The sequence below is a fragment of the Cupressus sempervirens genome, chromosome 7 (assembly GCF_028749045.1).
Source record: "Cupressus sempervirens isolate cs-2001-9-10 chromosome 7, ASM2874904v1, whole genome shotgun sequence".
Classification (NCBI taxonomy): domain Eukaryota; kingdom Viridiplantae; phylum Streptophyta; class Pinopsida; order Cupressales; family Cupressaceae; genus Cupressus; species Cupressus sempervirens.
The window spans coordinates 540,554,242-540,577,948 of record NC_143124.1 but is presented as its reverse complement, the minus strand read 5'-3'; the positions used below and the strand labels follow the sequence as shown (position 1 = coordinate 540,577,948).

The following is a 23,707-nucleotide window of genomic DNA, read 5'->3' as shown; positions in this document are numbered from 1 at the left end:
CCTTCTTCAAATCTTGGATTTTCTTTGCAATAGTTACCTCTTTTTTCTTCTCATCCTTGGGTTTCCTTTTCAAATCATTGATTTTCTTCATAGTAGACTCCTCTTTTTTCTTCGCATTATCCAATTCCTTCTTCAAATCATAGAGTATGTTTGCAGTATGAGTAGACTCCTCTTTCTTTGTGTTATCTAATTCCTTCTTCAAATCAAGGATTTTCTTTACAGTTGACTCCTCTTTTTTTCTTTGCATTCTCCAATTCCTTCTTCATATGGTGGATTGTGTTTGTAGTTGCACTATGATTAGACTCTGTTATCTTCCCATTCTCCAATTCCTTCTTCAAATCAAGGAATATCTTTGTGGTTGACTCCTCTTTTTTCTTCATATTCTCCAATTACTTCTTCAAATAGTGGATTTCATTTGCACTAGACTCCTCTTTTTTCTTCTCATTCCCCAATTCCTTCCGCAAATTATGAATTATCCTTGCATTAGACTCCTCATTTTTCTTTTGATTCTCCAATGCCATCTTCACGTTATGGATTGTATTTTCAGTGCATGAGAAATTTTTCCTTTCATTCTCCAGATTAATCTTCCAATTATTATTTTCCTTGACAACATAGTCCAAGTCAGTTTTTAATTTATTATTTACCTGTGCACTATTCTCTATAGATTTGAACAATTGTGTAGTATAGGCTTTTTCATTCTCAAATCCTTTTTTGCACTCATTCAATTCTTTAGTCATATTTTTCAGTTGTTCATTCATCTTTACTTGCTGGACAATTGCCTCCATAGAAGAAGAATTCATTGTCCTATTTTGCAATTTTTTGAGCCTATTATCTGTTGCTTTCTCCTTGGCCTTCACATTATTAAGGTTTACCTATAACTTTTCGATTTTCTTTGCAAGCCTTTTGTTTTCCCTCTCTACTTTTAGAAATGTAGAGTAGACCATTTTGTTGCTTTCTTTTATATATTGATTTTGTCAATATTTTTCACTTTTGAGAAATCTATTTGAAGACTGGTAACTTGTACATCATTACAATTTATTATATTTTTTGGTGGATTATTATCTGTAGCTAGGCACATAATAGCCATAAAGTTCATCATTTCAGTGTTTGGATCATATTTTGGAAATATACTGTTACTAGAACCCTAATGTTTAACAACTGCATCACTTTTCAATGTCTTCATAATTTTCCTATTTCTTTTACTTGTCTGATCAAACTTCGTTGAAAAGTCATTTAAACTAAAATTTGGGTTTGTTGACACAATTGAGTGTTTAAAAGGTGAATTATCAGTTGTATTGTTGTCTGCTCCTCTAACTCTAGGTACACTTACTCCACCTGCAATTGTATTTTGAGGATTGCCAAAAATCTGAAGATGACCCATTCCAAATCTTGGTGTTTTAAGACTATTTTTAAGGTTTTTTCCAGAAGCTACTAGTGCATACATTGGTGAAGTAATTACTAGCATTGCTTGCATTGTAATTGTCATAATTTTTTTCTTTTTTTCATAAGGTCCACCCATGCTGGTGCTAGTGCAAGTGCCAGTGGGATCAAATTCAATTGGATTTGAAGATTTAAAAAAAATTGTCTTGGGATGATCTTCAGGACTATAAGTATAATTTTTTCCCCCTTTCTACATGAATCATCTTCAATCTCATCGAAGATTCCAATGACCGGTTTACTTCCACTTTTGGGTGGGTTTGGTACTACAATTGGATTCCAAATCCCTTCACCACTTGCACCAATGGGCCTTATACCTGCATAAACCATGTTTTATATCATAGTTGCCCCTTTACAATATGCGTGTTTAATAGAATCACTCATTTGAAGTTTAACAATATGCTTGGTTGACCTAGGATCCTGAGTACCTTGAATGTCTAAATCAAAGTTGGGGTTCTTCTATCTTTGACTATCACTGTCATTGCAAGTGCCAAATTGATATACTATAGATGGATGCTCTTTATTCCAATAATTGCTAAAAAGTTCATCCTCATCAATTTCCTCAAAAGTTTCTGAGCTCTTTGGTTCATCCAAGTTTTGCCTCATTTTCCAAAAATCATTCATTTTGGTTTGACATCATAATCCAAATCTACATGCCTCTTTAATTGCTTTCAACATAGAACTCTTAGAAGGTTGAGATGCTTTCTTGTAGAGATTTAAGTATGTTAGAGGCTTTGATTTATGTGACTTTGATATGTGCAATGTCATAATTTGGGCTGAAAATTCTTGCATTGAAATGTTATTCTTTGTTGCATGTTTCTCCATCTCTTTCTTAACCTCATTCCACAAATCTATGTTTTTAAAATTTTTCTATCAATGACATATCCTAATGTTGATATTTGCTTGCAGAGTTCCCATTAGCAATAAGTCTTGTTTTTATTACATGTTCAATGGATCATAATTCTAGTGACCGACAAAATCAAAACTAAAAAAATTTACCAATTCATTTGCCAATTTGAAAGCCTTTCTCTCAAATGTGAGGCCTCCAATTGTGAAAGGCAAGGAAGGAAATGCCATTTTCTTTTGTTATCAACTGAAAATTTCATTTGTGCTTTCCATCTATCATACATATTCCAATGCAAAAACCCTTTCTATAACATGCATTAGAAGTTTGCACGCTTCAATCATTGAACCGTAAAACCTTAACACAATGTAGTCTTCCATGAAGAACCAATCATCCAATTGAATTTGACTTTCCACTTGAATGCAATCTTTATAAGACACGGGCAATATAGGTATCAAAGTGCCTATGATTTTTTGGTAAATAGGTACTAAAAAGAAGTCTACAAAATGGATGTAGTTATTATTGTTACCAGTTATCCTCATCTTATGTGTCCACTTATATACTGGGCTTGGAGTCTCTAATTTCTTCTAGGTTTTCTCATCAAACTTATAGACCTCAATATTAAGCTTGGTGTTCTCAATTTGAAATATTCGATGTTTCTTTACTAAAAGAAGGTAGCACAAGTAACTTGTGAACCTAAATGTTTTCATCTTATTTTTATTTGTACTTTGTTTAATAATTAGTAATTGTTCTTGCATAGATTCAACAATGCGTTGAACATAATTATATCTTACTTCTACCTTCTCAATTGATTGACATCGACAATGGATATTATAAATAATTTCACGAACATTGACCCCCACTTCCTTGTTACTATCCAATTCCAGACAAAATGATAACAAAAAAATAATATTGTGAACCCATGGCACAAAAATATCATACTGATAAGGAGGCTTATGGTCTATGTCTAGTGCAAGAGTAACACTCATATGATCAGTAGATGAATCTGAGTTTATTAAACCCTTAATATATGAATCTTGAAAAACTCTATCCAATTTTTCATAAGCCTGTGCTAGTTTATCCAACTCAATGAACTTGTTAAAGATTTTTGGTTTAAATCCTAGCCCTAGGTCTAACAGAGTGAAAAATTCACTCCCAGTTATGGATAAACTTTCCTCCTTAGTGTTTTGGTTTACAATTGTCTTTCTATTTTCATCATAGTTATGAGTGCATATCACTATAATTTTAGGGCAAGGGAATACTTCAGGTATAATGAGGTTTGCTAATCTACTAACCAAAGCAGCTAGTTTATTTGTATGTGCATTAATACTTTTGTTATATTTAAAATAATTTATCCCCTTTATGTGGATCTTTCCACTTATAAAAAATAAATGTATAATTTCCATGATTCCAAATCTCCATGGATAACAAGATAAAAAATATGATGATATTCATTGGTGAAACCTGAGGTTTGTAACACTTTCCTAAGTTCTATAATGTCTTTCTTTTCCTTTTTTTTTGCACTCATACTAGAGGTTTTTGACTTTGTTTTTCCCATGCCTACTACTAGTTAGTACAAAAAATTCTTCTTCAAGCCCTAATTAAAACAAATATAAAGCATAAACATAAGACAATAAAATTTCTATTGCTGCAATTGCACTTCAATTTTTTTAAAAAAATTTAAATACTTAGAATCAAGATCTAAGATTCAATAATACTGATGCTAGCAGATACTCAGATAATTTTGTTGTCCTGTGATACTCAAGTTTTAGACCTTCAATCTTCAAAACAAAAAATGGAATTCAATCACAGTCTTTGAAAAGTTGAAATTTGAAAACCCTACGGTATTGATCTTTCGAGAACTCTAAACTTCATAGTCTAAAAACATAAAAGTAAAATTTTAATAGTTAAAAGTTAATACATAAGTAATTAATGGTTTACAGTACTATACTGTATATAATGTACATGTAAGCTACTATCATCAACAATGTACATAATTATAATAATAAAAATTAATAATTAATTACATAATATATTTCAATTTTGTATATTTTAAATAATTAAATAATAAAAAATTAACTTAATAATTAATGGCCCCTGTCCAATGTGATTTTCAGGTCAATTTGTGGAATGTTATTGTTTTTGTCAAGAGTCATCTGGAATCATGACACTTGTCACAGACATGTGTCCTTGATACATGTCACGATTCTAAATGTTTCTTGACAACAATGATAACATTCCCAAAATTTAACTAAAATTCATCTTGGGTCATCAATCTTTCTTTTACTTAACAACCGCGATTAACTAATAACAAAGACTAAACATAATAATTGATATTGAATTGAGCATTGCAATGACCAGACGTGTTATGATTCTAGATGAATCTAGGCACATGGAAAAATATTCCCCAAAGTGATTTGAAATTCATCTTGGATTTTTGATCTTTCTCTTAGTCAATGGTCAAACATAACTATAAGAAAGAATCTTAGAGTACATGTGTCTTGATTTTGGGTAGAAATAGAATTTAACTTAGATCTTTTAAAATTTGGCCCGAAATAGAGCTACGATCGTTGATCTATCATTCATTAAACGATCCAAATCAATTCGTTAAACCTTTTGCATAACAAATATTAAATTATAATTTATCTTATTGTTGCACAATGCAAATTTAAATTTAAATCACAAAGTGTAGTAACTAGTTGCACACATTTTAACTAAATTATTTAGTTAAAACATACAAATTATTTGAATTTTTTGAAAATTTCCAAAATCCCTAATTTGGATTAGAATAAAATTAAACATGTAAAATTAATGAAACATCAAATTTTCAAAAATATAAAATTATAATTTGTAACTTGTAATCATTCATTGATCAATAATTGCTTGATTATGATAACTTAATTTAATAATCATAGCATTTTTAGTTAATTAAAAATAATTCAGATATTGCTAAATTGCTTTAACTTGATAATGATAGCTTAATTCAAATTTTAATAACCATGACATTTTTTTATTTAATTCAAAAGATGATACAAAATTAAAAATATTATGATGATCATGATATTTAAATAAATTTAGATTTGAAAATAGGAAGTAATGAATCAATAAATTAATATTCAATATTTTATATGAACATTTATATATAAGTTATAATTTGAACTTTTTTATTTTCAAATCAAATTTCAATATTATTTATACAATTTAAAATGCACGATCATGTATCATGATGTTACATGTATCATAAGTTTAACTTTGACAAACTATTTTTTATTTATTTAATATTTTAAAATAAATTAATAATAGTTAAAACTATTATAACTATTAACTATAAATTTACAAATTATAATAACAAATAATTATTATTATATAACTTGCATGGCCCTGGTCCTTGCGTTCATATATTATCAAAATGTATAGGTTTTAAAATTTACAGGCCATACATATACATATTACAAATTTTTATGAGATAATTTTCAATTGAACAATTTTTTACTATAAATTATTAAACAAATATGAAACTATAAAAGGATTGTTGAAACTTTTTTTTGTTTCTAACTTTGTAACAGTTAATTTTTTATAACAGAGTCGTAGACTAACATTTGAATAGTGCATTGAGAAGCCAAAAACAGTCACAGACTAACAGGAACAACAAATTGAGAAGCCAAAAACTATTATTTTCATTGATTATATTTGAGATTGTACAATATACAGATTCATAACATAGATATTCAAAATAACTGATTAAATCAACCTGATTTTACTACTCTATAATTTACATTCAAGGGCAAGGCCCAATCCAAAGTAACTACTTATTATTTTTACCAAAAACAAATATCTTAAAAACATTGTTTCACCCAAAGGGCAAGGGTCAAGGAAATAGGAAACATGGAACAAGGAATAGGGAATGGGGAGCATTAGTAGGCTGAGGGCTTGAAGCCTTCAACCAGAAAGGTCTTCAAGTCCCTCCATAAATATCTCTTGGAGATGATAATGTCACTAAACTCGTGCAACCATATAAAGTCAGTGTTGTTGATGTCATCCAACAGCAACCACTTCTATAGAAAATCCCTCCCAAGCCGTGTCCACTTCCGATGGCGAGTCAATTAATGTTCATTCATGTCGAGTAGGAAGGGATGCTTCTATACAATGCTCCCTATGCCTTGCTCCCAACACTTGTCTGCTATGTCTACAAAAGGGATGCCAATGCCCGACCCCGGTACCTACTTGACCAATACAAGAATTTTGATGTCGTCTTCTAAAAATATTTCCTTAAAAATGTTACATAGAAGCATCAAAATGCCTACTTGGTTGCCTCCAAGGTTGAGAAGAGACATGATGAAGTGGGAGGTAATATTTGTGGACACACAATACCTCTTCTCATTTTTTAAGAATTCATGGTCGAGGACCATGAACAAAGCATAGTGAAAAAAAAGACTTGTGGCATCTTCCTTGCAAACCATTACTAGGACATCCTTAAGTATCATGCCCAAAAAGAGCTTTTGCAGACCCATTGTGGTATATTTTAACTGAATTGGTGTATCCATGAGAATTACAAACCTAAGAAACTCTGCAAACTAAGAAACTCTACAAACCAAATTGAGAATTTGAGAAATGATAGTGAAAGAGGAATTGGAGAGACTCTTTAATAGCAACTGCATTAAATTATTCTCGATCTTTCATATCTTTTGTTTTCATATTCCTATTAATTTACAAGCGTGGGAAATGTACTCACATTTATGTTTGATAGTCAGAGTGCCCGCCAAACTAGCTGTAATTGGAATGTAATTATTGTAATTGTCAATACGACATTTATGATTTTAATCTTGATACGATGTTCACTACATTCCAATTAATAGTTTTCGTGCAAAACTTGCCACGTGTCTCCATTCCAGAGAATTTCATGCGGCTCTCGGTCTTTTCAAGCAGCTGGCCCCAAAATGCATCTTTTGTTGTTGATCTCTATTTAATCAACAGTTGATAAAACTAATGTATTAACGATACCGAAGTGACAGTAGCCAAGTTGGTAATGATGACACCGACGTTATTAATAATAGGTAGTACACTAGTCAGTGTACTTTGGCAACCATAAAACCTTAAAGGTCACTAGCCAACACACTTGCAAATTCGCTTTCAGATTAAACAATTTTTCAGTTTACCACTAAAGATTAGCCAAGACCATTATTATTCATTTTTCTACAAAATAAGTAATTCGCCTTTGATATTACAAACCCATTTTTGGCAAGAAAAAAAAACCATCATTTATTTACCTACCAGCAAGAATTTTTTTTAATTCGCCACGTTTAAATGATTTTTGTTAGGGCAAAAAAAAATAGTCAACATATAATATTTTGTTTCCCTACATGGAACAAAAAAATCACCCTCGACATGAAAATTTTCCCACCCATAAAATGTTGGATTCACCAGCATTTTAAGCATTTTTTCCTGGAGGGGTTTCTTAAAGTTATCCCTATCTCCAAGCTTTCCATCATCTTCACAACTTTATTCAAATCCAACATTTTGATGGACACACACATATACACACACAATTTTATTAATTTTACTATACACATTTATTTAGCTTTTAAAATTATTCTATTAACTCTTTATATCAAACATGAGATATAAACTATCATATTTCAAATATATAATCACTACCAATTTCAATATCTTATATATACGTTAATTATTATTTGCATATAAAAAAAATTAATAAATGAATGATTAATATTATTATAAAGAAATTATCAAGCTCCAAATAAAAGTTTATAAAAATAAGATGAAAAATAGTCAAGGAGTTCAAATTCCCATAGAATATTATCTGCACATCATTTGTAGCATAATTGTCTCCTTAACATAAACTATTACAGTCTATAAGAAAAAATTGCTTTCTACATGAAATACACTATACTTTGTAAGCCATATAACCCATATCGTAGACTATAAATGAAATAGCTCTTACATAGAATGCACCATACAATATAAGTATATATAAACTCATATCATGTAATATAAAAGGAATTACATGCTATATGTTGTAAGCCGATCTATAAATCTATAATATGAACTATCAACTTGCCTCGTATATAGAGTACATTATAAATGTGTAAATCTACATCGTAGACTATAAAAAGAATTGGCTACATTTTAAGTCATCTATAGCCTTACATCATACATTATAAAAGAATTGCTTCCATATGCCATACATTGCTCCATGAACTATAAAATAATCTATTTCTTCTAATTTCTACGTAAAATGTTACAGTACAATTGCAATCTCATTCCACCAATAGCATCATTGTATAATGTAAAAGACTTCAAAAAAACCCAAAAGCCACATCTGAAAACTAATTATTATAAAAAATAAAAAACAATTATTTTGAATAAACACCCACGTACCTAACTAATGAGAAAATAACCTCGCATCACCATGGAAGGATGATTAAGGGCCATGCCTTCATTGCCTCCCATGATTAAGATGGAGACACACCATCCTGTCCCTTCTAATGCCACCACCTCAATTGCCACCTATAAAATTTCTCTCATCCTCACCTCCTCGAATTCTCCTACCCAAATGGGAATGGCATGCTCAGAGTCTACCAAATTTGTCTGAGACGCTGTATTACTCTTGACTACATTGTCGTACATACATACATGCAGCTGCCCAACTATTTCCCTCAACCCCCAGTTACACTGATTGTACTTCACAAACGAAAAATATCACACCCACATTCAAAACAATCTACCACAAGCGACGAATTTCTCTCCGAGTTTCATGAATGGAAGGCGTAGAATCCACTCCCTACTATCACAGAAACTTCATTCCTTCCAATCATAATCACAATCCCAATAGCAATGACGATAAGCTGAATCCTTGCACAAATGCTGTGTACAGAGTAGGCTGTGAGAGAACCATGGTGAGCCTGGAGCAGCCTATCAGCATTTCCAATAACAATACCAATACCCATAATGATACCGCCTCTTCCCCTTCTCCTTTCTACTCAGAATGCAAAAATCCAAGTCCAATGTTTTCTCCCGCAGTTAGCGAAAGAGCAGGCATAGGAATTGGAATGGTTGTGCCAGACAGCTTCAAGAGAAAGAGAGGGAGACCTCGAAAGTATGGCACCACTGCTGATGGATTTGGACCAATGGGTCTTCCATCATCACCAGTTTCACCAGATAAGAAAGGATCTGGTAAAAAAGCGCAGATGGCCGCTCTTGGTATGCTAATCTCGTTATCGCGTCCTCTGTTTTATGTCTTTGATTTGGGTTTTACAAAATCCAGTTCATGGTGAGCACTTCGAAGTTTTGATTATGTTGTGTCACATAAATGATCTCCATTTGCATTAGGTGTGTATTGGTGACTCTCCTCCGACCCCGTTTGATTTGGGTTTTACAAAATTCTCTTCATGGGATCACTATTTAAGTTTTGATTATGTTTTTTCACAGAAATTATCTCCCTAGTTGTGAACTGGTTCCACTTTCCCCTGAGCCTTAGTTAATTATTGAACTTCAGTTTGTCTCAGAAGCCACGTTTCGTAGTTTTCGATCAATGAACGCTACAACATTAAAAGCAATGTCGATATCTAGTAGTTTGTTCCAGATCATATATTTCTGTGACTTGTTAAATACTTTAAAATGTGGAATGTGCGACAAATTAACTTTTGTGCAAGCATATATTAAATATTAAATAAATTATATTGGTATCTGAGCATGTTTGACAATTGGGCTTCTGTTTTTTTAAGGAAAATAAACTTACTATATCTTTTGTCCTCATTATTCAATGCTTGAACATTCCCCATCACTTTTTAAGGCGTTTGTTTCGTCTGCAATCGAACCGAATCGTGTCTTTACTTGGGTATTTCTGGTTTTTTTAAGTGACGCCTAGTAAGATATATTATCCCTCAAAACGTACGATATTAAAAATGAAAATCCCCTTTCTTATTCTAGTACTAGGTTATAGCAAACCTATCATCTGATACTTTTTTGCTTTCAAATCTTTTCTAATTAATTTTGGGTACCTTCTTTTTTGGATACTTTGCATATCTACACCATTGATGTGTTCCAGTTTGTTCTGGGCATTCTGCACTATATATATATATAGCACGGTTGAGCGTATGAATAGATCCTGTTCGAAGTCCTATTTCATCCATGATTCAGCATGACTGGTTACATATATTGACAAATGCAAACTATGTTAGGTGCTTCATACTAGTGTGCTTTCCAGCATTTATGTGGAAGATGAGTGACTTTTCTACCTTGAGAACTTTCGTTTGCCTTCCTCAGATATTGTGGGAACATCATGGACTTTCGTAATAAGCACTTTGAATTGCTTGCTGCAAGCATTGTTGTGAGAAGACACATTTATTCAGTTGTTAGTCAGTGATCAATTTCTACGAGGATAGTTTTCCATCTCAGACTTTTGTTTTATTGGACTAGTTGGTTTGTTTTCAATTGGTTTAATAAAATGTTTAACTACCATCAAACGCTTCATCAAGCAGTCTGATTTTTTTCAACATTGAAAGTTGAGAGCATGGTTGAGTGGTATTTTTAAATTAGAGTATGTATTCTGAATTTCTGATTATGATAGCTGTTGTCAAACACTCACAGAGCATTCAAGCATTTTCAAGTGACATTTTCCATAAATTATCTTGCCAATAAATGCTATTTGTTATTTCCATATAATGATTGGCAAGAGTCCGAAGAAATTAAAAAGTGGGAAATTTACTAAACTCCTGATACTCCTAACATATGGAATTAAGTCTAGTTTTGTATTTGACAATCTCAGTATCTGTTAACCGTACAAATTCTTTTGCAACTGGCTCTCTGTCAAGCTGTATACAAGCAGCAAAAGACAGTGGGACGTGGCTTGAAATATGGTGGTATTATATTGAAAAGCTGGATGTGGTAGACTGAAATGTTGGTAATGTTAAATATTTTCTGGCTGGTATACATACATACATACAGACACACACACAGACACACCCCCACACACCCACACACAGCCCTTATTGTTTGGCATATATGCAATTTTTCTTTAGGTAGGTGGTCCACTAAAAACCTTCTCTTATCTAGCAAAATGAAATTTAAAAAATACCCCAATTGTAATTCTAATAAATGTGGTTTATGATTTCACTGCTAGATGGCAGGGAAGCGAGTGATTGGGAAATGTAGAGATTTGACATAGGATTCAACAAGACTAATAAGGGTGAAAGAGACAACTTAAGTGGAAAATCATGAGAGAATTGTGGACTAGGCACAACCCTGGCATCCTAGAACAGGGAAGCAAGTGAGTGATTGGGAAATGTAGAGATTTGCCATAGGATTCAACAAGACAAATACGGGTGAAAGAGACAACTGGAAAATTATGAGAGAATTGTGGACTAGGCACAACCCTGGCATCCTAGAACAGAATTATAAGTGGCAGTCAGGAGTCTCTTCTTCTTCCTCTTCTTTTTTGATAAAAACTGAATCTTCCAATCAAATGTTAAAACTAAAAAATATGCACAATGGTCAGCCCTCTTCAAAAGTGAGTCAAGGATGTTGGCATTCCACTGCATGAAAATTTCAATTTTAGCACAGAATAGGATAAATTGATAAAAGTCAAGGAGTGTGCCAAGGCCCAAAACTAATATAATTACTAGCACATCTTCTTCTCACATATGAAATTCATACAAATAAGAGAGTGCTTCTGCTGTTAATCTCATAATCTATGGTACATGAGAAAGTCACTGCATATAAAACACTTTGTGTATATGAACTTTGTGCCTGAGACTCTTTCTTAGATCACATTGGCAAGATTTTACAAAATTGTCCTTTGTAGGTATACCTAGATCAGTGGATCATCCTGCTGGGCTAAGGTCTCTCTAATGTGGATTTCAGGCTGAGATGTCCTTCTGACCTGTACCTTGGTTTCTTTTCCTCCATTGGTACTATAGCCAAACTCCTCAACATTTGACAACATCCGCTATAAACATGTCACTATTGAAAACTTTGATAATATGTGGCTTTTAACCTAATAGCATGTAACCATATCTCCTATATGATCCTCTCCAAAAAGTGAAATCTTTCTATATAGTCCTTGCCTTTGGAGAGTGGAATTTCCCCTTTTATATGATACAGTGTATGAATGGATTGGAAGGAAGAACACATTTTATTTTGATGGAACTTTTGGCATGTTATTTGTACAGAATACATCGATATACATGGTAGATGGACATTGGAAGTAGAAGAAAGAAAACACAAGGAGAGGATACATCTTATATAGTAGGGCATTGCCTCAGTGATTGGAATGCCAAGTGGCCTGGCCTGGGGATGGGCATTTAGGAGACATCCAAGTTCTAATAAGAAAATTGGAAAGAAACCAGATGAATGATTCGGAGTTTTAGAGATTGGGAATGATAAGAGTAAAGTGGAAAACCTGGTAGTGGGCGTGGGGTGAGGGACAGGCACAAGGAATGAAATTAAATAATAATCATGCATGGATAAGGGAAGCAAATTAAATGCCTAGAAGACTTGGAGTTAGAAACTGAAGACTCAGTTATCTTACCCGAATTCAATTTCTATTAAAGATGTCTCCAATAGAAAATATGATGGGTCAGTGGCCTTCAGAAAATGAATCCAAAAGGAAAATAGGAATGGAAATCTGACTTCTTCCCAATGGACTCTTGGTAATATTCGGTGCAGAAGAAGAAAGGAATTATGTCTTTAGAGGAAGTCTATGTTTTATAAAGAATGGATGCTTCTAAATGAGATCCAAGTATCACTTCTACTTGATCCAGCCAAGGAATTAATTGGTTACACATACTGTTGGTTAAAACATATACCCTGCAACCTAAATTTCCAAAGAATTGTTTTCATAAAGGTAAAAATAGTGTATTATCAGAAAAGGAATTGAATCCCACAAGTACATTAAGGGACATGTAACAAAGTTTTAATAAGTGCAAGAAAGAAAATAACTTTTAACTAATAAGAACCAAAAAATAGTCTAAATGAAAAGCTGTGTATGCTTGTTGTGCTCTGTACCTTTGTCTAAAATTGCTGTTTTATTGCAATCTCTGTGCCACTGGTTTTTTGATTTTGCTCCTTGTTGTTTGACTGGAATTTTTTGGCCTTGTTATCTATCTTTGTTGAAAAGGGTCAGGGGCGGGTCCTTTCAAAATCCTATCTTTACCCTTATAAAAAAAACATGCATGTGACATTTTGATTTGCATGCAAGCAATTGACTACATGAATATTAAGCTTCTTATATTTTCTATTTTTTCCTGTAGGTTTGTGTTATAAGAAATTTTCATTTGTTTCTTCCAACAGAGGTTGAGATCCCCTTTCTGTATCCACCATTGTTTCTCTCTTAATACTAAAATGAATGTCACTTCTAAGTTCTATATCTTTTTCCCTCTGATAAATTTTATTTTGTTGGATTTTTTGACTGTTTCAGTTGGATAAGGCTCCTCTTTTCCATTGTTCAATTTTGACTGAATTCATGATTAACATTATCTTCGTCCTCTTTGCCTACATGTTCAATCTTGTTGTTCAGACTCCCTTCATGCTATCAGCTCCAAATCCAAGATCTCTTAAATGGCTTCTTTGAATTCATATCCTTCTAGGAGATCTTTTCCCTTCAATGCAGTTCTTTTCAAATCTTCAACGTTGGTCTTTTGCTGTGGCTAACCCAAATGTTTTTAAGACCTCTCTGACTATCCATTTTCTTTTGCTTGCTAGTTTATTAGTTCATTTTGTCTTAATTATATATTTCTTTTTGGGATTTAGAAACTCCATTTTCCTCTATTGAGATGCCTTTGCATGTGGTTGCTGCTTTGTTTCAATAGCCATTGAGTACTCACAAACTAGTAGTTGGTCATATTCATGACAGCTCCTAGACTGGAAAGGAATACATTCATTGTTACTTGGCTAAATCCATTCTGAATCTCTTTCTTTTAAGAGTGATACTTTTGGGGAGAGGTGGATCCAGCTGTAGTTCCACACGTTTTAGACAGATTTGGTGATCTACTTGATGCATTTGATATTTTGTTTTGGAAACCCTTATTTGTATCATAGGGACATCATATTCAAGAGGTGTACTCAAAGTGGCTTGTATAGCTAAATAACTCTTGGAGAGTGAAAAAGAGAACAAACAGATCAAGAGTTGTTGGAGCAAGATGTGATACACCTAAGTAATTCTCCATTTGTGTCATCCATTGTCTTGGTATAGAATAATTATGGCTCTTGAAATACATGCATAAATTATAAGGCCTTGAACAAGATCATCATCAAGAATCAAGATTATGTATCCACTCCTATGGATGGATGATGTGCTGGACCATATTTAATATCAGAAATATTTTTTTGAAGTTGGATCTCAAATCCTGGTACCATTGGGAGTGTATGTAGGAGAATGTATAGAAAGCAAGCTATAAAAAAACAAGGCCATTGTGCCCTAGTTACCAGGTTCATCTATTTAGGCATAGGTCCTAGTATAGGTGCAATTCTGGTACTAGTTCATCTTGGGTGCTTGGGTTTTCTGTGGGTCGTTCTATGAAGCACCCACAGAGAACCCGGGCATCGAGGAAGTACCTAAAGGGCAGTAACCAAGAAAATATACCAAAATCTATGCATGAATATGAAATAATATACTCTTTACATGTAGATTATCTTCAAACCTCTGTATAAATATACCAAGTGAATCTTTGTATTAAGCTTCTGAGTATTTAGAAGTGAAGTATGGTGTACCCAAGATTCTGTATAATGTTTCTGATGAAGAAACTAAAAAGATTAAACGTCAGTTGTTATTTAAATTTTTGTCGTGTAATGGCATTTTGAGACGAGCATTTTCATTTTTGCAAATTATGAATATGATATATGAGGTATTCAATTTATAATGTTATTGGTAATTATGGATTCATGAGTATCACTCTTCTTTTTATAACTTTGATATTTGAACATATACATATCTCTATATGTGTGTGTATGAGTGTATATACATATACATATACATGTATATAAGTTTGTGTGTGTGTGTGTGTATATCTGTATGTATATAAGTATATACATACATATATAATGTGTATATATATGTATAAATGTGTGTATGTATATATGTGTATATATATATACACAGTAAATTATCGATTTTTCTGGTACTAGGCCCTGGTACTGGTCCAGTTCGGACCGGATATGGGTCCTGGTTCAGTTCAACTTTGGTTTGGCCGGGGTTCGGACCCGGATTGGTGGTGAACCATTTAAATTTTAGATTATTTTTTATGGAGCCAACTAACAATAAATGAAGCACTTCCCTCTCTCGAGACATTTGAATTTCAGAATTATTTGTTTTATCTTTTAACAAACAGTCCATTTAGATATAAAGTTACATAAGGTGATCAAGGGGCACAAGACTATACAGTCCCGTATACAACTGACAGTCATTTCATTTTACTGTAACTTTTAACCTACTTAAGCTAACTAAATATTTCAACTGTGAGTTTCAATAGTGTATCCAAAGATTCTAAGATAACAAAATTAAACAGCCAGATGAGTTAAAAGATCTGCTACAATTCCCAGCGGAACTTTATCCTTACACTGCTTGTTACAACATATAAGGTGACAAGGGAACTGGTGAAATCAGTCCAGCTGCCCTTCTAATACAGCATGTTGGGTTCTTCTCTTCTCTGATGTTGTTCCACAATCTACTCTTCTGTGCAATGTGACAGGATTTTATGGGTTCAAAGCATAGGTCATCCAATTTGAAAACTTTTGTACATAAAACCTTGAAAAACAAGGTCTCTGTTGCATTTATTTATTGAAGTACATTTTTATTGATCTAATTTAGTAAAATTAATTGTTTAGACAAATAGTTTAATTGTTGTAGAATATCGAGTAATACTAATTTATATATTTTAACTGTAATACTAGTTTATATATTTTGATATTGAACTTGAGTATATGATGGTATGATGGTATGATACATGATGCTATGATTACATGTTTATAGTGTTTTTGTTGTTTGTATGACACTATGTGACATTCTAATCTTAATTTATGCGTCAAGGCTGCATAATAGCATATATATATTGTTAAGAAGATTAGCTTCATGGAAATTGATGCAAAATTATGTATATGTATCTTTATATATATCTGATGATAAATCAGTATATTAATCTGATTATATATATATATATATATATATATATATATATATATATATATATATATATATATATATATATATATATATATATATATATATATATATGTATGTACAGATTTATATATATTATTTCCTTATGCTCTTATACTTTAATCTTATATATATATATATCCTTTTAAATACTGATCAGAGCTATTTATAAAGTGCCAATCAAGTTGTTTATAAATGTGATCAAACTCATTTTATTATGAATACCGATCATGTACCATATACCGATGTTAACAAATCTGTTATGTGTAAAACTGAATCGGTGCATTATCGGGTGTAAGACTTGGTAAGTCTAAAGCAATTGTTATGAAGCAGTAAACATCTGATCGATAACTTTAAAGGATATTAATTATATTGTTTTGTATTGAGGTATGGTTATGTAGGGTCACAACCCTATGTAAACATATCTCAATGCATACCATATATGTATGTATGTATGTATGTATGTATGTATATATTGTATGCATTTGTGAATTCTGAAAATATATCAATCATAAGGCATTACATTCTCAGGCATATTCAGATCTGCACACACACACACACACACACACATCCTTAAATAAATCAGAACTTAGATATTCAAGATCTGAAATCTTCACATAAGATTCATTATTTTCAATACAAGTCTCCGCCAATCAACGATTTTAAAAGTATGTATGTATGTATGTATGTAGTTATGTAATTTTTACATGATTTTGTACTAATGAATCCAAACCCCATTTCAAAATTTGGCCAAACTGGTCAACCTATTCTTCAAACCCGAACCCGAATCAACAAATTCGTGTATTATGTGTATATGTATTTGCATGTGTGTGTTTGTATATGTGTGTGTGTGTATGTATGTATGTATATGTCTATGTGTGCATGTTTGTGTGTGTGTGCAGACAAACTTGAACCCATACCGAAGGAAAAAACTTTTGCTGTACTCAAACCTTGTACACGAAATGGAACCCGAATCTGCAACGTAGCTTTATGAATGGTTGCTCCCTCCTCTTAGTTTATAATGTACTGATTATTGTTGTGAAATTGATGAATGGATGCATCAAGAACATCGATGGATTCATATGCCATACTGTATTCGATAATATTTTAGGTTTTGTAATACATGGAATGGACATCTAATTCAGTTCAAGTAATTATTGCAAGTATTGAAGGAAGAACAGCCTTTTTGTGCAATGTGAAAATCAGTGAGTTTGCAAAGAAACCAGAACTCTATTCGGGACATGTGATTGAAGAATAAATAAGAGTTTATCAAGAAATTTTTGAGGTTAACAAATTGGGTCACACCTAAGAGATCTACAAAAACATGGAGCTTTGTTGGGACAGTTCATTATATGAGGAATTACATTCCATTATTCTCCATAATATCAGCAGTTATGCATGCAGTTGCAACGATTTGGAAGACTTTTAATTGGCAAAGGAATGATTCTCTGAAATATTAAATTAGCTGTACCCACATGCTTGCTTTTCCTAATTTGCAGCAGCACTTGCAAGTGGAAGTTTATTCCTCCAACTCTAATGGCACATTTTTCTTGATTTTCTTCGAAGTTTAACTAACTCAACCACCAGTTGAAATTGTCACGAGTCTGAACTTCTTTCTCTTCTTTGCTTCCACGACCTTTTGGAATTCATATTTTTTGTATCCTTTTTACTATCTGTACATACTCTTCATGAATTATTTTACTTTACTGTCTCTTATCTGGTCAACTGACCTTATTTATTTACTCATGCTCCTCACCCTTTTGGAAATCCAATGACATCCTCTAAAACTTAAATTACCATGTCTCAGCACTACACTTACACTGATATACAAGTCCTTGACGTTCTACCTCTCACTAACTATGCTAGTCCCCGGAACAGTGTCATTCAGGAAAAAAGTCCAAAGTCTTTGAACTTGTCAAACTTAATTGCCAATTCTTCCTCTGATTTTTGCTGCACTTGTTCTCTTCATTCCAACATTTTATTCATGTGAAATGCTCAACTAATCAGTCATTAAAGCAGACAATTGAGAATAAAGTCAAATACAATCATTGTTAAAATCAATAGAGATCTTCAAGCGAGTGATCATGACAAGTATAACCTAATTTAAGATGATATATTTTCCTTAATGGCAATACAACCTCCAAAATGTTGAATATATTTAACCTTTACAAAAATCATCTTCTTAGCATGCCTTTGAATCCCTGTCTAACTTTCTCTTACAAGTGCATTGAAGAATTCTCTCTCCTTTCTAGCAAATCTTATCACTTAAATAGGGGGAACTTTGGTCACAGTTTCATGTTGAGAGACAATCATGAATGCTCCCCTAGTTGAACATTTTTATGTACTGGATTTTTTCTCTTTCTATTATGTTTTATATTGTATTCATTCCAACTACTATGGATATGTTTACTTGTTCAAAATATAGTTTATGATGCATATAAATAGACTTATTTCTCTTTTAGTATCAAGCACTTGCACAAAAATCTGCTATTATTAGGATGCTACTTATAGTTTTGCTTGCAGGGAGTCCGGGGCAGGGATTCACTGCACATGTCATTACGATTGCAACTGGAGAAGTGAGTACACTTCCTTTATCTGATGCTTTTTAAAGACATATTTTGTCTAGAAATTTTTTTTAATATTCCTTGTTAGGCTGTTGTGCACCTCATGAGCAACATGCGTAAGCTTACATTATATTTACTGAAATAAATTGAATGACTACCATTTTATAATTTTTGGTTTTATACAATGATTTCAAATGAGAAAATAAGCTATATCTAGACACTAGCTGTTTTTCATATATTGTTTTGATTGTTGTGCTATTTTTATATTATATATTATTTGGGGACGTTGTTAAATAAAATAAACAAGTTTTAACCTTATTTTTGAATGAATTCGCGTATGGAAATTGCATTGCAAGAACTAAATCAGATGTCATCACATATTCAAGTGGAGAATGTATTGTTACACATGAGTTCTCTATATTATTTGAGCAAAGCATGTGATCATGTTTGGTTTTCAAAAGCCCACCACACACCTGGTATCTGGAATAAATTAGCGGTTCATTGTATTAAAGACTTACGTGCATGTCGTAATATATCTGAAAAAAGATAGAACAATTAAATAGAGAGTAAATAGTGGAAAAATTATTCAATTCATTCAAAACATTAGTAAATAAATAAGTGTTTGAATCATTCCACTTCTAAACTTTATAGTTTGTTGATTACACAGGAAAAACATGAAATTGAAGGAAAGAACTATTGCTGCAAGGATATAAAATCAAAATATCAAAAATAGAGAAGATAATTGAAGTTCATAATAGCGTCTAGTTCCCTTTTTAGAAATAATATAAATGGGAGATCCTTAAACTATTTCTTTTTTTTCATAAACTAAGACTTAAAGACAGAAATATTTTTATAATAATATTTTTTTGATATGTATTTCTAAAATAATATTTCAAGTTAGTTTACTAATATGATTCTAAAAGAGAATTTTAATATTATTAGCAAAGGATTGTCTAAACAGTGCATAATAAGCCTTATGTAATAATTTATTCAAATCTTCAAGGACGGATAGAATTTTTAAGGGAAAAAGGTTTCCAAAATTTGGGTACTGAGTTGGAGTCTATACATGAGAGGCATTCTCTCAAAGGCGATGATCCAATGTATGAAACCAAAACCAAAACTCCTTTTTTGTTTGATAGTTTGAACACTTATGTTCATCTATTTCTCCTAAGGTTGAAAACATTCAATGTGCAAAGTTTTGGTCGTAAACACTCTTATTTTCCAAGAAAAAGCAAAGGACAATAATCCTTTGACTTGTTTTCACCCAGGAATTGTAGTCACGCAGAGAGGATTGTATATTATTTTGGATTTCTAGATTTCTATAGTATCATCAGTCTAGTGCCATAAAGTTCTATTCCATATAACTACTGCAGTGCCACTATAGCACCTTGTCATTCTGATGAGTATTTATAACAACAATTGGTGTGAGTAAGTATTACATTTATAACAATAGTTTTAACAAAAAAAAATTATAACAAATTTGTAGCATAATTCAGTGTTGATTCTAGCCATAGAAATTATAATATTTGTGGTGTTGTTTGTAGTTGTTGTACCTTGGCAGTCTTATCCCTGCTTAACTCACTGTTGCTATAGATTTGTGAGTTGGGTCTATGCTCGCACTTGATTTTATTAGTCTCAATTTAAACAACGTATCAATGAGGGTTTTTGCAGTATCATTTTTGTTTATGTCGATATTTAATAAGTTACTAGCAAATTGCAATAAAAATATTTGTAATACAAAGGGTTGTCAAAAATAAATTTTGATATTTAAGGATGCTGCTAGTATTTAGTCACATGGTGGAATTGGAAATGCCACCTTTCTTGTTTACATCAGAAATTTCGTGATTTATTAGAGTTAACTTATAGAGGAAGTTCTTACTCTTTGCATGATAGCAAATACAAAAAAATGTAGGTTTTATAAAAATATTGAAAAAAAATATTGTAGTGGAACCAAAGCTTTTGTCTTGCTAGCCTACAGGTTTTGTAGTTGACTTTAAATAGCCTAGTAAGTTGACATTAAAGTATACAAAAGAAAAAGAAAGAAATTACAAAATTGAGGTGCCACAGTAGAAATAGAAGAACAAATGATGGGAAGAGGTAAGAGGGTTTAACTAGATGAACAGAACGTAGAAATGCAGTATAATGCTATTGTCAAGATGAGCCAAGGCTAGTAGCAAAGTGAACCTTATGGCACATCCTTTGCAGACAATAGAGAACTTGATTCTCCCCAGAGCAGTTCAAACTCCTCTAGATGAAGGGAATGCATGCCTCCACAAACAATAGAATTGTGATTGATTCAGTATCTAGACCCTTCTAGACTATGTTCTTACAAAGAGCAGAAATGCATATAGATGCAGAAGAAAAAACTGTGATTGGAGATAACATTACAGCTTATTTTGACAAATAGAGATCTTTTGGATGTGAATTTCGTTCAAGAATGCCTCTCACCATAGACTGAGATGTAGAATGTACAAAAGAATGTTTGAAGGAAAAATGCAATCCAGCCTCACAAATATTTACAATATAAATTGGGTAAACTAACAACTCTTGCTTTTGATGTTTCAAATGAATGTCCAACTTTTCCTTGGGTGTATAAACTAGATACATTTAAGCCCTGGTATAAAGATAAGATAAGATAAGATAATAGTATTAATGTCCAACAAATGACCACAAAAGGTCTACGGGACTGAGAGTTTATAAGAGGACAACAGAGAACGGACAGCAACTAACAGTGTCCGAGAAAAACAAACAACAAGAACAAGAAGAGAAAAGAGGCGCCGCGAAGACAAGGCAAAGATTTGGAATCCTTTGTTGCCGAAAAGAAATCAGTCACAAAAGGACAAGACTGCGGGGTAACAAAAGCCCTAATTTGTCGCTGTGAGCTCCTGGATGAGTGTTGCTGACATAAGAAACTGCTGCCAAGTCTGACAGATCTGGAATAACCAGCAGAACTGAACAGCCTTTTCACACCTTGTAACGGGGATAAGGGTGAGAAAAAGGCAGTAATGAGCTGATCAGATGAAGGCCTGGAAGGAAGAAGTGACTGTAAAGTGCTATCACGAAACAGAGTGGCCTCCTGAAGATAAAGTGTGAGGAGATCATAAAATTTTCTATCCTTTATTTGCAAGGTATAGCACATGAATGATGGCACTATGAATTGCTTGCCCAAGGGAACTAATTGGTGCATAGGATAAGTTAAGCCAGAAACTAATAAATAGCTTTGACAAGAAAGACCTTAAGATCCACTTTAGAAGGTTGGCTCTATTAAGGCAACACAACACTATACATAGTTATGAAGCTGAGTTTGAAAAATTGTTAGTTTATGTTCTTGATGTCTCAGAAAGGATTCTCAATATTCTATTCATGGAAGAAAGACTTCAATACACCACCTTTGTAGGAAAGCAATAATCTATTCGTGAAGCTAGAGAATTTGGCAACCAAAGAAAAATTCTAGTCAAAATCACCACCTTTGGATCAATAGAAGCAAATATTCTAGAAGGGAGTATCTCATCTTAGAAAATGCTACCAAGAATGAGGAAAGAGAAAAAGCTAGAAATGAGTTCCAAAGAAAGAAATGGTGCTTTTCTTCAAGCTATCCATCAGAGCCTAGTCACAAATATCTTAGACAAGGTCAAGTGCATTACATAGAGGTGATACTAGATGAAGAACAAATTCAAAGTAGTATATACCGAAGATTGAAGAATAAATCTAACTTGAAAGAATGGAAGAGGAAGAAACTTTAGGAGGAACCCTTGCCACACATTTTGGTATCACCCTTTAAAGTGCATGGAGTTTTGTAAGGGCAAAAGATTACATTGCTAATTGATTGTGACACAAACTACAATTTTGTAGACAAAGGTTTGGTTTCCAAAAGAGTATCGAAAACATAATGATAAGACTTTGATTGATTCAATGTCTATTAAAATATTGCAATGTTTCTATAATGGTCATCTTAGTTGGCTTAGTATGTTTCCTTTTCTACATTCTAACAATGGTTCTTTCTTTTTAGGAACATCATCTTCTAATGTTTTATAAATAGTCTTTTTTCTCTATTGTATATATCAATTTATAATAACATGGTATTAGAGTGGGTCAATGGGTTTTTTATAGGTTTGGGGGAAATTTGTGGCCTCCTACCTTGAATGTTTTCCAAAAATATATAATGAGTAAACTGGATTTATTTGGTGAATTTTTAACAAATTTGTGGGCTTTTTTGAAGATATATGGATTTCTACTGTAGATCACAATACTTTTTTGTTGTTGTGGATGAAGTTGTTTGTGGCCTTTTTTTGCTACCCATGTGTTCAGCAAAATATGTGCGTCATTTTTGTTTTCAGACTCTTTTTTACAATATGAAAATGGATTATGGGTGTAATTTCAACTCACGCGAAGGATGGTTTCTTCTATTCTCACACTCACATTTCATATCCACGACCTGCAACCTTTTTGCAAAGGTTTTTCTACACATGTGGAGATTATTCGGATGTGTTTTCTTTGCAGATATGCCCTCTTTTTAAGCTACCTTTTTTTTTTTTTAAGCACATGGTTCTTCCAACAACACAACCTTCGATGTGTTCATTCTCGACTTACACAACCAATGCTTAAGGTTTCGTGCAAGTTTGTATTTCCTGAAGAGTTTTATTTGCCTAGGGTATTTTGTTGAAATAAAGATTTTTTTTGTGGGTTTGAGCA

General features: G+C 32.6%; 1 protein-coding gene across 1 annotated transcript in view; it reads left to right on the top strand.

Annotated features, from left to right (window-relative positions):
* The first annotated feature begins 8,977 nt into the window (after positions 1-8,977).
* Positions 8,978-23,707, top strand: part of LOC149547897 (AT-hook motif nuclear-localized protein 10-like) — a 93,152-nt gene continuing 78,422 nt past the window's right edge. Inside the window, exons 1-2 of the mRNA XM_089791948.1 lie at positions 8,978-9,499; positions 18,975-19,027. Coding sequence (XP_089648074.1) covers positions 9,058-9,499; positions 18,975-19,027 — 495 coding nt within the window. The 5' untranslated portion in view covers positions 8,978-9,057. The remainder of the gene's footprint in view (positions 9,500-18,974; positions 19,028-23,707) is intronic.